The 15,205-nt window shown below is 45.5% G+C and overlaps 1 protein-coding gene and 1 long non-coding RNA gene across 2 annotated transcripts in view; one reads left to right on the plus strand and one right to left on the minus strand.

Annotated features, from left to right (window-relative positions):
* Positions 1 to 384: 384 nt before the first annotated feature.
* On the minus strand, positions 385 to 8,080 carry LOC121087889. The gene is made up of 2 exons (XR_005827785.1): positions 7,048 to 8,080; positions 385 to 6,511 (listed from the first exon to the last, which is right to left on the minus strand). It is a non-coding gene; the product is annotated as an uncharacterized LOC121087889 (long non-coding RNA).
* A 352-nt stretch (positions 8,081 to 8,432) lies between these two features.
* The window catches only part of JAZF1 (JAZF zinc finger 1), a 196,283-nt gene continuing 189,510 nt past the window's right edge, over positions 8,433 to 15,205 (plus strand). Inside the window, exon 1 of the mRNA XM_040589077.1 lies at positions 8,433 to 8,673. Within this exon, the coding sequence (XP_040445011.1) occupies positions 8,559 to 8,673 (115 nt within the window). The 5' untranslated portion in view covers positions 8,433 to 8,558. The remainder of the gene's footprint in view (positions 8,674 to 15,205) is intronic.

Below are 15,205 nucleotides of genomic sequence, written 5' to 3' on the forward strand. Positions count from 1 at the left end.
GAAAATAGTTATATACTAAGAGTTTTTAATTAAATTATATTTTTTCTGAGTTTGTACATCAAAGAATCATCTCAGGTTTAAAATTTAAGAGGCAATATTTGTGTGTATACTTCCAAGACAACACAATGTGGAAACATTTCTCAAGCTACAGCTAAGCTGGAAACGTGCCACACAAGCCAGTTGAAGGTGAAGTGTGAGCCTGCCAATGCTTGAATACATTTTTACTATCATCATAAGGAGTCATATCAGTTAAACATGTAAGAAGCCTCTAATTCTACTCTTTGACAGATTCACACATCTATATACCCCAAAACTATACAAAATGAAGTATTAAAAATAGAAGTAGAACAAAAAGATCAACACATATATGCATTGGTGAACCTCTTTCAGAGAAAAGCTAAGCATGCTTTCTGTTTATTAACCTTTCCAAGTCTTTTTCTGGTACAATTTTTTGTGTTCAAATTATATACTGGAAGATGGATTGGTACAGAGAATGAATTAAGCACAAGTAATATGAACTCCAAACAAGAGCAAAAAGAAGTGAGTGACCTCTCACAAATAATATCCGTTCTCGTTGGACCACGTACAGGTGAAATGCAGGGATAAGGATTTTTGTTTCACAATGTCCTTTGATACTTTTGTGGGGATAGCCGTAGTCTAGTTACAATATTAACACACAGCAACTGGAAAAAGAACTGAAGATGTTGCGATTGTTATCTTAGCTATACATAAACATATATTATAAAGATACATTTCCATATAAGAGTTTTGTAAGAAAGAAACTGAAAATTAGTAGGGCTTAGTATATAGCTTTTGGGGGTGTTTTTCCTTCTGTAAGATCAAGTATTTCAATTTCCTTGTTTTTTCTTCTGCATACTGTAGTTTGAAAAAGTTGCTGTTGGACAGTCAGTAGTTTGTTTAGGTTGAAATATGGTGAATTTGTGAGATGCAGATATAAAAGCTGGAAATACGAAGACACTTTAGCATTCTACCAGTGCTTTATAATACCTTACTAAAGTACCACTAATTTATCCTCTTTTATTTCATGCCTTTCCTCACTAGGAGCTCCTGGCATCTAATGTAGAAGTGCGTTAGCTTCTTTTGTTTCATAAGATAACTAAATCAGGAGATGGTCTACAGAGTGAGTAATGTCCAAGTTTGTTTCCAAATACTACATTATGTATAGGCATTTTTGTTTGTTTGTTTATAAAGCAGACCCATGACTTTCCCAGACTATGATGAGTAGGTTTTTTGTTTATGTAAAGCAGGAGCTTCTGCAGCTGTTTACAGATGATATTCTCCAAAGTGCTGAATACCTAAAATCACACTGAAGCCAGTGGGTATACACCAGTCAGAATGTACACAAAATGAGTGGGGGTTTCAAGTAATCGTGTATCTTGCAGCTTGCAACTCTTATACATTGCTGTACTGGTGAGGAAAAGGATAAATTTTGTGGAAACATGCCAACTTTTTTTTTTTTTTTAGTGTAAGATTTATGACGTAATACATACTGAAAGGTATCAGAAGAACACTTTAAGCCTTCACAACTGTGTATTCCTCTGAAGGAAACAAGGGAGCTTTTGGATCATCTTGGCACTTCTCTTCAGTGGGCATTCATATTTTCTATGATACAGAGTTGCACCCCTTGCCTAGAATGGCAGACAGCAAATAGCATCTTCCTGGAAGCGTTAGATCCCCAGTCTTAACCATCTGTCATTTCCCATGTTTCTCATACTTTCTCTCCTTTCCTTTCTATTTTTTACTTTCTATATTTTTACTACACTGGCGAGTTTCCTCCTTTGGGATTTTTTTGCACGACACTATTATAATATTCCACTGTAGTGTTTCTGAGATTTTTCTTGTTACTCTTATTTTCCTGTTCAATAGCTACTTCCAATGATACAATGTATTTGTGGATTTGAACAGGTGATTCAAGTAAACCATGTGCGGCAATCTGCCCAGTGGAGGCCACAGCATCTTCATAGGTCCTCAGCGGCTACTGGAGAACTCCATACATTTTCACTAGCTGATGTTCTTCTGTTCTTTCATACAGGATTGTAGTGGTCATATTCAGTCCTCACAATCCATGTGATGATAATAGGCATGTTATTTGTATCTCTAATTTAAGCTGTCACAAGAAATACATGTTTCTTTGACAAACTACCCTTGGTGGTGATTGCAAGTGATTTGCAATATTTATGCAGCTGAGCTTCTGATAGTTCATTGGCCATGGAAGATCATGAGAGCTTTACTAAGATGGGGGTTTCTTTCCTTTGCAAACAAATCTTATTCTGAACTGTGGATCTCCTTTCTAATGATGTCAGACTCCACAGTCAATGATTGCCAACCCTCCTGTTAACAAAGTTACCGGATTTCCTTTCCTTAGAGATTGAAAACCATCCCTAGTGCTGTAAGTTAACTTTATGCCAAAGCAGCCTTCTCCCTAACCTAGTTTAAGAATGTGAGAAAGGCACGTCTTTTAAGAACAGGAAGAATCCCCTGTGTAATTGCCTGCTTGAACACTAGGGATTCTCCGACCCTACATACTATTTAGCAAGTGGATTTTTGCTGGCGTCTATGCCTCAGTGCAGAATTCTCCCTGTCACTGGTATTCTTGGCTCAGTGAAGAATTTTTAAATGGGAAATGCTCAGGCTAAACAGAAGAGAGTCTGTTCTAAATTTGCAGGCTCTAAAATACACAGCTCCCTGTGACTAGGAAATCCAGAAACGAAGGACCTGGATTTTCCTAGATAAATTTTGATTTGGGGCAGAGGAATAGGCGAATAGGAAGGAAAACATAAGATGGCATGAAACCACATGGGACTTGTGTCCCATGTCTTTGCACTCCAGATCACTGATGCAAGTTAGAGTTGCCTTAGGATTGCTTTAAATCACCCTGTAACTACAGCATCCTAAATGATCTTCGAGGTCAGAGGATGAGAGTCGACACTGTCATTTGTGATGACACTTCTACTCCAAACAAAGAAAACTAGGAAGTGCTCATTCTAATTTATGATTTATTATTGTGAGAATGATGCTATAGTCTCGATGCATTTTGGAATTAATTTACCTTTAATTTACTTAACTCTTATGTCAGTAGATGCCATGAAATCTGCTTACAAGTTGGGTACACCGTTTATGAAGTGAAAGTGGAAAAGGCAAAAATTTCAGAATGACATAGGCTTCTGCATTTTTCAGATGCTGTAAAAGCTATTAAACTGAAAGTTTCACTCTAGTATTCATCTTTATTAAAGAACAAGTTTACCTTTCATTGAGATAAACTTACAAATTTGAGTTATTTCTCTAGCCAGTTATTTTTAAAACCATATGTTAATTACCTCCAAACGTCTGAACGAAACAACATGAAGGGTTTTAGTAAAGTATTCCACTATAACCCATAGTAAGAATAGAGTAGGTTATTTAATAACTATATAATTGCGCGTTCTTGCAAGAGACCACTGAAATAGCTTTTATTTTACAATTCCAAGGCAAACTAACACTGTAACAATGGTCTATGCTATAACATCATGTTATCTCCAAATTTCCTGAAGTAATCAAAACAAGAAAATTCCTTTTTCCTAGGCTACAGGTAACTGGAAATAAGAGGCAGCTTTGATCTCCTGTTTATCTGAAACTTTGTCCTTCTGAAAATGTGGAAGTCTCTCAGAAAGTTCAACGAAGCAGGATTTCTGTCTATTGTTTTGGGGCATCTGGAACTAGTGGGGAATACAGTGCTTTCCCAGCTTAACATTTTGTTTTTCCATTGCACCCTGAAGCTACACAGTGCACTGCCAAGAGAAAACTAATTCAGCAGTATAAATTAAAAATAGGATTCTCATGACACAAACTGCATAAATATGTTGTACTTGTATAATTATTTTGCAGCAGTGATATGTCTCTGTTATGAAATCTTCCCAAATCGTGCAACATTTCTTATATGGCCAGTATGCTGAAGCAAGTAGAGATAAAATGATTAAAATTGTTATTGAAAAATGAATCAGTAATTTTTTTAGGGGTAGGTGTTGTCAACCATTTCTTTGTAACAGCCAATTATGCTTGGTTTATTTTTTCTTCAGAACAAACATAAGTAGATATTTTCAAGTATGACTTCAATAGTGTAAAAATCAAAACTGTAGTAAGACTGCAATTTTAAAAGCTTTCACAGATTGATGTTATCCTTGTGCAAGAGTCATAAAATCTTTCATTAACACTCCACTATTATCAATGCAGCTGAAAACAAGTACCTAAACTATGCTTTTAAATAAAACTCTGAAGCAAGTATTGGCTTTTCTTTAGTATTTGACAGAGGGGTGGTATCTTCAATAAAATTCTTATGACACTCAAAGCACCAAGGGCAGCAACTATCAAGTTTCTCAAATTCAGATGTCTAGCCTTCCAGAGAGCGTTAGGACAGAATAATCAGCTTTTGGGAATCCAGAACAGTAGTTGGTAGCAATCTATCCCCCAAAAAGGCCCAGCAGTTACAGCAGTTAATTACCACAAAATAACTACTAAGTTATTAGTAAAAATTGGTATTAGAAAGACCAGCAGCCAAAAGTCATTGAAAAAGGTCTAACAGCCAGACCACCCAAGGAGATAAGGGATCCAAGACCATAAACCCATCAGTTTAAGGAAGAAATGAATTTAAATTACTCTAAACACATTTCTCACTTTATCAAAACAGACTTAAAATGATGCACAAAGATATGAAGAACAGATGTAGTCCTAACATACGCATTTGTAAGCAGGTAATCAGATGATCTAGAAATCTTCTCAGTTAATCAGCTCTTAGCCTTGTACAGAGGTCTGAATAGCAGCACATCCTTCCTCTTTCACACAGTCCTGCTCTCAGTTGTGCCTAACAGTCTGCTTAAGCTGAAATAATTGTTAAACTAAGACTCTTAGGGGTCTTCAAAATAACTTCTTCTAAAACAAATAAAACAGGGCTTACCAGCCATTTGTGCTTTTTCTCAGCTCCATTTATTTGAAGTATCCTTTAAGATAGCTATTACCACCTCTGAAAGGGATCTGCTCAGCAATTAGCCCTGGCTTGACAAATCACTTTGGTCTAATTTCCATTTATTTCTCCCACAGAACAAAAGACAGGGGCAACTACTGAGCACTTTGGCAGTGGGTCATATGGATACCCTTGTTCTCTATCCCAGTAAAGCTTGAATAAGAAAATGATCATTTATAATAAAGAACTTCCAAATATATTTGATCAGGTAAGCTACTGATAAGAAGTTTGATAAAATTACTTCATCTCCCAGATATTTGAGGAAAGAACAAGTACAGGGGGAAGAGCACGTGTTCCTTCTACAAACACCACTTATTATCAGGACATAATGTATTTTGCCTGTAATAACCAGATGGTAACACAACAATGGTGAATCAGGGACACTATGAGTTGTTTGGGGCATTCTTCACTGGGTTTGTTCATGCCCATCTGTGATGTGCCTGGTCCCTTGCCTTGACACCGAAACCAGGGGCAGAAGGCCCTTATGTAAACTGGGAAGAAATCCCTCCTGATTCTACGGAAGGAAAAAAACCTGTTCCAAGTGCTTAAATCATAGGGGAAAAAATGTGAAGTGGTTTAACTAACCTAACTTCTAGTGAAGCCATCAAAGCTGAGTATCTACAAAATCAGGCCCCTCAGAGTAGGAGAAATAATTTCATCAAAAGATACTGACCTGAATCCTTACCCTATGGGATACTAAGTAACTCCTGACTCTCAAGCTCTTCCTGATGGCTGCAAGTGCTCTCCTGAGTTCAAAAGGTCTCAAAAACCCAGAGAATTTAGCAAACAATGAATGAAAAGAGACCTGCAGCTAACTGAACAAGTTCACATGTCAGACAGCAATCATTACATTGTCTATTACTAGCAGGTGGTTAACCACCAATGTTTATTACTTCACAGCTACAAAACCACTTTGATTTCTCTGTAGGTGACCAGTGTTCTTTGTTAACAGCTATTAGAAGTTATTGCTATCAACCCAATGTCCATCACAGTTTTGTTTCATAACAAATAGACTAAAATACACATCTGTTGACCTTGATAGATCAGCTACATGAAATTCTTAATTTAATACTCATTCTAATTATTCTCAATTTCTTGCCTTATAAATTTTCTATTTGAATTATGCCAGTGATCAACACCCAGACAGTGCCTACTCATATGCAAACAAAAATGTAAAATCTACAGTCCTGATATTGTTTACAGTGCTGAGGATTCATGCTTACCAAAACCACTATAGGTTTAAAAAGGCCTATGTGTTTGACCATGCAAATTAGTCTCCAAAACTGCAACTTATTACAGAAGATGCTTACCTTACCATTTTACTCCTCCACTCAATATTTATTGCTTTATGTCTTGATCACAGGGACACTTGCATGTACGTGATTTTTGTGACATTGTTCACGACAGCAGCTTGGGTGGCATGAGTTTCCAGGATCATGGCCTTAAGCAGGAACAACTCCTCCTTTGTTGAGTCAACTCATAGTGAGCAAGTTCCTTTGATAAAATCAGAAAGACAGTGGAGAAATTAGAAGAACAGTAAACTGTGAAGTAGCTATGCTTGAAACAGGTGGATCAAATAGCAGATGTCTGATACCAAACCTTTATGTATTATTCAAAAGAATTACACGTTTTCATGAAATGGGTAACAGCAGCAGTTCCCCAAACCTCTAGAGTACAGGTCAACCACAGTCAACCTTGAAAATGTACGTACTATGGACTACCATGTGTCCACGTTACCTTTTTTTTTTTTAAGCCCAAAATCTACAATATCATTATTGCTCTGTGGTTCAGCGTCTCATGGCTATCCAAACTCTATTTACAAACTCTAGCTCTATGTGTTGAAGAGAAGGCTTCTACACATGATATTTTTCTGGAAAATAGAGTTTGTGCTTGTTTTGTTTTCCTCGATATAAACTAAATGGAGTGGATCAAGAAAAACATTGAATGAAGGCAAAACATCGGAAAAATATTAAAGTGAATGTGTAAGAAAATGACAAAAATAATGTCCAAGATAAAGCTTGTTCTCTCACCATGAATGAATAGGTTCTCTGATATACAGGACACCAGGAAGTAGCTCCAAGATTTTTCATGCTTCAAGCAAATAGGCAAGTACTCATCTTTCCCCTCACTAACCACCTTGCTGTGGTTTTGGGCTTTGCTATTCTCTGGCTCCCGCAGCACTGCCAGGAGCATCCCTGCCTGCACTGTAGCTAATAGAACAGGCAAGGGCTCTGCTTACTCTTAAGCACATGCTTACTTTTACAGAGATGAGAACAGCCTGGGACTTGTTACCCATCAGCAGGATCAGTGGACTCACTTATGACTGTACCATTAAGAGAGCCTTATGCAGATTTTGAGGATTTTTTGTCACGCTTTTGCTCAAAATCATTAATAACACTGTAGAACCGTATAAATATGAGGAAAAAAAGAGAGGATTATAAAACAGAAGTGGGAAAAAAAGCGCCTCCCTGACAAGCAATTTCTTTTTTTTTTTCCCCCTTTTAATTTTAAATAAAGCTGTCTGTGAATTTGAGCCTAGGGAGACCTTCATTAAAATCAATTAATCAGTCAGGCTCTCTGCTGAATAGCTTTCTGGAGACAAGAAGTCAAAACAGGGTTTGGGAGCGAGGTGCGAGTGACTTCTGCAAACTCTCCCCTCAGGGCCGCAGCCTCACGCCCCTGCCCCGCCTAAACGGGCATGTCGGCGGCCGCCGGGCGAAGGCGGGAAGGACCCGGCCCGCGGGCTGGAACCGGCTGCTCGGGGGGGCCGGAGCCCACCTAGCGGCGGGCGAGAAGACCCCGCTGCCCCCGAGGCCTGGCCGGCCGCAGGGCGCGCAGGTGCCCCGGGCCTCCGGCTCGTCAGCGGGCAGGTGAGGGCTGTGTCTGGCGGCCTCCGCTCCCCTCAGGGAAGGGGCGGCCGCCCCTCGGCTTGGCGGCCTCGGCGGGGACTGGTTGCTTCCCGCAGGGCGGCGGAGGTGACGGCCGCGTCAGGAGCCAGCCCGCCGGCCCCAGCACCTACCCCGGGAGCGGCTCCCCTCGCCTCGCCGGCCACTGCAGCAGCCCCCCGCCCCGCCACCACAGGCTGAGGGGGAAAGTTAGCGGCGGGGCGCGCCCTCCGCCCCTCCCCACCCCCGCTCGGTGCCGGACGGCAGCTTCCGCCGCCCCCGCGGCGAGGAGGCGCGGGTGTCCCCCGGCGGCGGCGGGCGCGGAGGGCGGCCCGGGTGCCCTGCTCCTCCCGCTGCCGGCGGCCGCCGCCGGGGCAGCACAGCTGTTACAGAGCCGCGCTGGTCCCTCCTCCCAGCTGCGGCTGCCTCATCTCCCCCCACCCAGCCCGTCCCTCCCCTCCGCCGCTCCCGACGCTGCTGCTGCCGCCGCCGCCGCCGCGGCCGCCACCTCCTCCTCCTCCCCACCCCCACCCTCTCTCTCGCGCTCCCCATCTCTCTCTCTCCCCGTCCCGTTCCCCCCTGCCCCCGCCTCTCCCCGCCCTGCCGCCACCGGCCCTGGCAGAGCAGGCACCGCAGGGGGATCTCGATGTAACACCATGACAGGCATCGCCGCCGCCTCCTTCTTCTCCAACGCCTGCAGGTTCGGGGGCTGCGGGCTCCACTTCCCAACCCTGGCGGAGCTCATCGAGCACATCGAGGACAACCACATCGGTGAGTGCCCGGCGGGGCCGGGGCAGGGGCCGCGGCAGGGGCAGGCGAGGGCAAGGCAGGGCAGGGCGGGCGGTGGGGGCGCCCCGCAGCGGCGGGCGCGGGGGGCGTGGGGGCCGCGTGTGCGGCGGCGGCGGCGCGGCGTGAGGCGGGGTGGGGGGGGCACAAGGTGCAGCGGGAGCCGGGGCGCGGTGGCGGCCGCCCGGGGAGGGAGGGAGGTCGGCCGGTCGGCGGACGAGGAGCGGCAGGAGCGGTCCTGCAGGCGACGTGGAGCGCTCCTCGGGGAGGCGGCGTGCGGCGCGGCGGCGGCATGGGTGGGTGCGGGGGAGGCGTGCAGCCCGCCGGCCTGGCGAGGGGGAGTTAGTTTGCATTAGCAGGAGGGAGTGCAGAAGCCCGGAGGAGGCGGTGGAGCAGGGAGGAGGACGGGCACAGCACGCCGCCTGCTGCTTCCGCCCCGGCTCTGGCTGTCAGGGCTCCAGGGAGGGAGGGAGGGAGCCGCCGCCGCGGCAGCCATTCCGCTTCCTCCTCCTCCTCCTCCCGCCGCCGCCGCCGCTGCGTCCTGTCAGCGCTGTTGCTAGGTGTGGTGGGGAGGACGGGTCGCGCTCCGGCCGCGCCGGCCGCCGCAGCGCTGGAGGCGCCTCTCGGCGGAGCGACGGCGTGAGGGAGGCCGGGGCCGGCGGCGCGGTGGGCGTGGAGGGAGGGCCCGGTGGCGGCGGGCGGGCGGGCGGGCGCAGCCCCGCCGGTGCAGCCCCCGGGGCCGGCCGGGCGGGAGGCGAAGGCGGCCGCGCGGGGACGCGCTGCCGTTACCCGCGGAGCCCAGGCCAGGCCACGGCGGGCGAGCCGGGCAGCGCCGCGCTGGATCATCACCTGTAGGCTCTCCCCCCCCCCCCCCCCCCCCGCCGCCGCCGCCGCCGCGCTACGGCCGCCGCCCCCCGCTCCCCTTAGCTGCCCGTCCCGCCAGGGGCGCGGGGGCGGGGGACGCCGCCGGGCCTGCGGGCGGCGGGGCGATGACTCGTCAGTGCCTTCCCGGCGAGGGCGCCTCATGGGCGGCGGGCGGGCGGGAGCGTGCGCAGGGGCCGCCGGGGCCGCCCCTCGGCAGAGCGGGCGGCGCCCAGGGGAGGAGGGGGCGGCGCGGCTCCCGGCCGGCCGCGGGCGCCAACTTTCCCTCTCCCCCTGCGGCGGGACCTGCCTGCCCGCGCCCGGCCGGGCCTGAGGCGTTCCTGGCGTGCGGGAGGGTCCGCCGGCCGGCACCGCGCCGCCCGCCCCGGCTGCGAGGGGAGCGCCTGGGCGCTGCGCCGGGCACGGCACTGCCGCGGGGCCGCCGCCGCCCCGCACCTTGGCGCTCCGGCCTCCGCAGGTGCGCTGCCGCGGCTTCCCGGCGACTTCCCCTCCGAGGCGCCTCGGCTTTCTCTTTTTGCTAATAAAATGTAATGCTTAAACCGCCAAAATTTGAGCTACTTCTTTGAAGCAGACCGAGTTTTAAAATCGGGGGGGAGAGGCAGAAGTTTTAAGTGCCCAGGGGCTGGAGACTCCCGTGTTTCACTAGAGATACAAGGAAACGTGCTGCTGCAGCACCGTGCCTTGCAGTTTATTAAGTTTTAATAGGCGGGCCTGAATACCTGAAAAAAATGACTGAAGCTTAAATTGCAAGTGTAATGTTATATTAATGTAATGTTATAGGTCAGTGAGATGAAAGGTGTGGTTCTCATAATTATCACGATGCCTAGTATGAGGTAACAAAACCACACACCGCAAAACTCTGTAATTTATGACTCGACGTGGTGCAGGCATACTGTTGTGATATTGTTGGGGTTTTTGTGGATCTCAGATTCTTAGCTTTTCCTACACAGTGTGCCACGTGACGCCAGTAAAGCTGGGGGGGGGGGGAAACAGTTTCCCAAAATGAGAGCTCGTAAGTCATCTAGTGTGGCCCTCAACTGGATTATCAGCCTTTAGGTGCCACAGCCCACAAGGTGTCAGAAAAGATATGGTCCAGCCCATGTGGTCTGTGCGTTGCTGTTTAATCCCCAGTCACCAGTTCTGAGACTTCTCTGCAGAGAGGAGCTGAAATACTGTAATTTCTTAATAATTGTGTATTCTACAGCCAGTATTCATTACTTTTTTTTCTCACCTCAAAGTTAAAGTATTACAGATTGAACACACACATACATTTAATTGAGTATGTCTTTGCCAAGACTTGCAGGACACACAACTGAAACTTTGCACGTACCGTGTCACACATGCAGCTGATTCAGTACAGGCTGGTGGAGAATGACATAAAGTCACTTATGTTTCATCTTTAATGTTTCACCTGAGTGTGATGGTAGGTTAAACTTGACCTGCTTGTGAATACAAGATGCAGCTGTGTTATGTTACTCACCTGTGTCAAATACTGGAGGAATCAGTAGGGGGTTACACTGGTGGCACTGGGTACGGATCTCAGTTCTTAGGTGGAGGCTGAGCTGTATGGTTTGGTGTGTGTGAGGGGGTACTGGCATAGCTGGAAGGATGAGAATCTACAAAAACTCACCAGAGAAGTGTTCAGCCAAAAGGTGGTTAACATTTCCAAAGGCAGGTGGGAAATAAAGGAGTAAATGTCTGAATAGGAGCTCATGTTGGAATTACTTTCTGGGTAAGTGATGCAAGCAGCATCCAAATTTTGCTGTCATACAGGCCTAGAAATATGTGCTAATTTTTTTGCTTTAAAAATTGATGTTTTTTGGCATATAGAGCAAAGAGTAAAATACCATATAAAGATGTATATTGCTTTGGACATTCTGTGTGTGTGCTGCAGGAGTAATGAAAACTTGATTGAGTTAATGTATTCCATTATTAGCTTAAACTGAAGTGGGTGAGTGCTGGGCAGGTGGTGTTACAGTGCAGATAATAAACTTGATGCTGCAAATAACTCCGGTGGGAAGGTGTGTATGGCATGGGCTCTTGATGATCTGGTTGCTGCAATGCTTCTGCTCTGCCACATTTCACGGGATGGGTTGGTAATCATTCACTTCATCAGTGGAGTGCTGGTAAGAACTTCATCATTTTTCAGAGCCATATTGTGTCTCTGAAAAAGTGGCAACAAATACTTAACCAAGGGATGTTTTTTTGGTCAGCCTTGCAAGTAAGGCTCAATATAAGGCAACACTGTTGGGGCATTCTGGGGACAGAACATAATTGGTTTCTTAAGGATTCTGTAGTTGCTCATCTTACGCATAACATACATTCTTGAATAATCATATGGTAATGAAATAATTCAGTGTACAGGTGTTTTTTTCTCTTAAATTGTAGTGGCCACCAAAAAGTATCGGTGCAGATAGCTTTGGGAGAGTTGTGCCCATTGGATTAAGTATTTAACTCTGAGGTGGTGCTATGCATTATCGGCTGCTTTCTGGGGTTGGTGTTTATGTATTGAAGACTTGGAAGAATTAGGCTAGCTCGGGAGCGGTGCTCTGGTGTCTTCTGTAATGCCCTACTGGTGTCTTCTGCAGTGAGACCTCCTTCTGCAGTCTCTTTTAGTCTGTAGCAATACTATCAAACAGTGTATTCACACCTTCTGTGGCTCACAGCTGAAAAGAGACTTTGTTATTTAAAACTGCTGATTAGTAAATGCTGCTCTGTGAGCTTTTTCTTCCAGCATGTTGTCCAAGCAACCTAAAATGCTGTTACCTTCTCTGCGAGTGTGCCGAGAAGAGAGGCTGTTTGTTAGGCCATCTCGATGCCTCTTGGTTTTAGCTGCTCTGATCCCTTGTGGGTAGATTGGTTGACTTTTCTGATGTTTCTAGTCTGGGAGAAAAAGGCCTAATTTACTGCTGTTCGCCAGATTCACACTGTAAAATGGAATGGACTTCATCCAGGCAATTCCCCATAGTAGTGTCAAGAGAGGAGCAAAAAAAAAAAAAACCACCACAAAACCCTCTAAACCCAAACCCAAAATCCAACCCTGAACTGCTGAGTGTTCAGCTGCGCCAACATGGCAAATTTTACTGCATTTCTGCAGTCCTGGCTGTGTCTTCAGCTGTGTGTTAGGAACAGCACCTCTGGTTGCATGGAGTGTTTCTGAAATGACATTTAAGTTTAAACGTGGTATAAGTAATCTTCTGGGGCATTTTCAGCTGTTCATAGAGGTCCAGGGGGTCACACGCTTTTGATTCTTTGATTTCTGGGTTTTGGGGGGGGGCTTCCCCCCACTCCAATTTGATTCTTCCTCAATCTACCCATAGCTGAACTGCATCCTTTAGAGTGTGTGTGTGGGGGGCGAGTAGCTCCTTAAAGCTAGTTGCCAATACAAAGTTTACTCTGATGCTGAAGAGTCAATATTGAAAATGAATCTCTTAATCAGATTTTGGTGACATCAGTTTCTTCATTTTAACTTTTGCTTTGTATTTATAGTTGAAGAATATTTTCAATCACATGTGCAGGTGAGGTGGTTGCTTCTATGAGCCAATATGTGTTCACTTGGTTCATGAGTACTGATACGCCGTGTGCATCTGTGTAGCTGTAAGGCTGTTGTGAGCAGTCCTGCTTCTCATGAGATTCGTCGAGCACTTGAGGAAATGGGTGTGAATGAGATGAGTATCGGAACATACAGTGGTGGACCCAGAGATGGAAAAGTGGATAGGGAGAGATACAAAAGATAAATCTGAAGACGCTGCTGTGTTAGTGGAAATAGAGTTTGTTAATGGTATTGCACTGAAACTGCTAGAAGAATTTGAAGGGAAAAAAAAACCCAAACCATCTACTTGTACAGTAATTATACAAAGTGAGATGATCTACTGTTGCTGAGTATCTCATCATAAGTTTGTAAGAACTCCCAGTGTTGGATAGCTTCCAGCGAGGTATTTGTGTAGTATTGGTGTTGGAACTGGGAGCTGTGATGCTTCTCGTCAAAGTTGACTTGATTCCCAAATATTAGGATGGGTCCTGCAACAAAACAGTACTTGCCGTAGGAGCAGAGGCAGCTGCTTTTCTAAGTGGTAGGATTAGCAGAAAAATAAAACTTCTTCAATAAAAGAACAGTTGCAGAAGACAGACCAAATGAAATACTACCCATCGGGAAAGTTCAGGTCATATCGAGCAGGAAGGGGGCTTATGAAATTCTGTGTTTGATGGTAACTTTGACATTTGCTGCCCTTCAGTGCCTTCAATTCTTATTTAATAGTAGACAGTCAAGGGGCCGGGTCGCACAGCAAAGAGCTCAAGTGGTTTAATAATCCATTGCTGAATGCCTGCAGGTTGCTTAAAGTTGGCCCTTTCGATATTTTCTCGGTGATGCTAGTAACCCTCGTGCCGTGTCCTTGCTTTGATAATAAAAGATGTTGAATTTACAGGCTGGCTGTGAGCACATGCAAAAATGGCATTCGGTGTTGCTAACAAGCGTGCCTCGCTCCCCTCTCCTGTGTTGCCCAAACTTCCACCAGCAGCACGTTGGATAAAGTGCAGGATGACGTAGATCACGATTCTATATTGGAGCCCACAGTATGTTGTGTAAAACAAACATAAAAAAAATGCAACCCTTTTATGTTGCCAAAGGTGAGGATGAGGGGCTACACACCAGCATTTACGGTCTGCCCAGCAAACTTAAGTCTGTGTGAAAGGTGTTGTTTGCTTGAAGCTGAGCCCTTCAGGAGAGTGTGAATCTTGTTTAAGTGGTTACTGTCATGTAACTTTCTTTTAGCGTTTGCTCAATGTGTAATTTAACATGAGACTGGCTGTTTTAATTGAAGAGGTGATAGATCCTAACCCAAGGCTTTTTACACTGGGAATGATGTGGCAAGTAGGTGTATGGCGTGCTTTGTTCCGTGTCTGGAAATGGGAGGGCGGACCCGAGCTCAGTTGCCAGTAATGCACATGAACGCGTGGCCTTGCAAAATAAATGAACAGTTACATGTGTTTACCTCAGCAGTGGTACTAATTATGTTCATGGAAAGCAGCTTTCTGCATTTCTGGTTACATTTATCTGAAGTTCATCCACAGTACTTCTACATCTGTGACTTTTGTTATTTATTGAAAATGCATTTCAGAGTCATGTGGAAGGATGTATGTTCCAAGGGTGTTAGTTACTCGCTTTGCAAGTTCATCTTGTGAGAAAGGCTCTTCTATTTCAGGAAGGCTTTCCCATCAAATAGTCTTTTTTGACTAACAGTTCCAATCGGCACTTTTTTCCCCCGCTTGTAATCTCGAGCAGAGCAGGTTTTTGGATTATTTTCCAGTTCCAAGTGTGGTTTCCTTTGCTCTTCAGTTTTGAATTTAAATTGTGGTAAAATATAAGTGCAACATTTATAAAAACATTCTAGGTTATATTAATCGCATGATGGTAAATGGAATTGCCATTAAACTTTAACTAAAACACGATTTTTGATACTTCTGTGAAGTGAAATCTGTTCTTCTTCTGAGGTCACCAAGTACATCGAGGCTAAGGCATGAAGTTTTTTAATGGCATAAAGCTTGAGTGGTGTATTTTCTAGGAAGAAAGTGCTGAAAACAAAATCTGTGAACATGCTGCAAACTGTTTTTTCCTTTATAAGAGTGAAGGCCT

Source organism: Falco naumanni, chromosome 4 (genome assembly GCF_017639655.2).
Source record: "Falco naumanni isolate bFalNau1 chromosome 4, bFalNau1.pat, whole genome shotgun sequence".
NCBI classification, from domain to species: Eukaryota; Metazoa; Chordata; class Aves; order Falconiformes; family Falconidae; genus Falco; species Falco naumanni.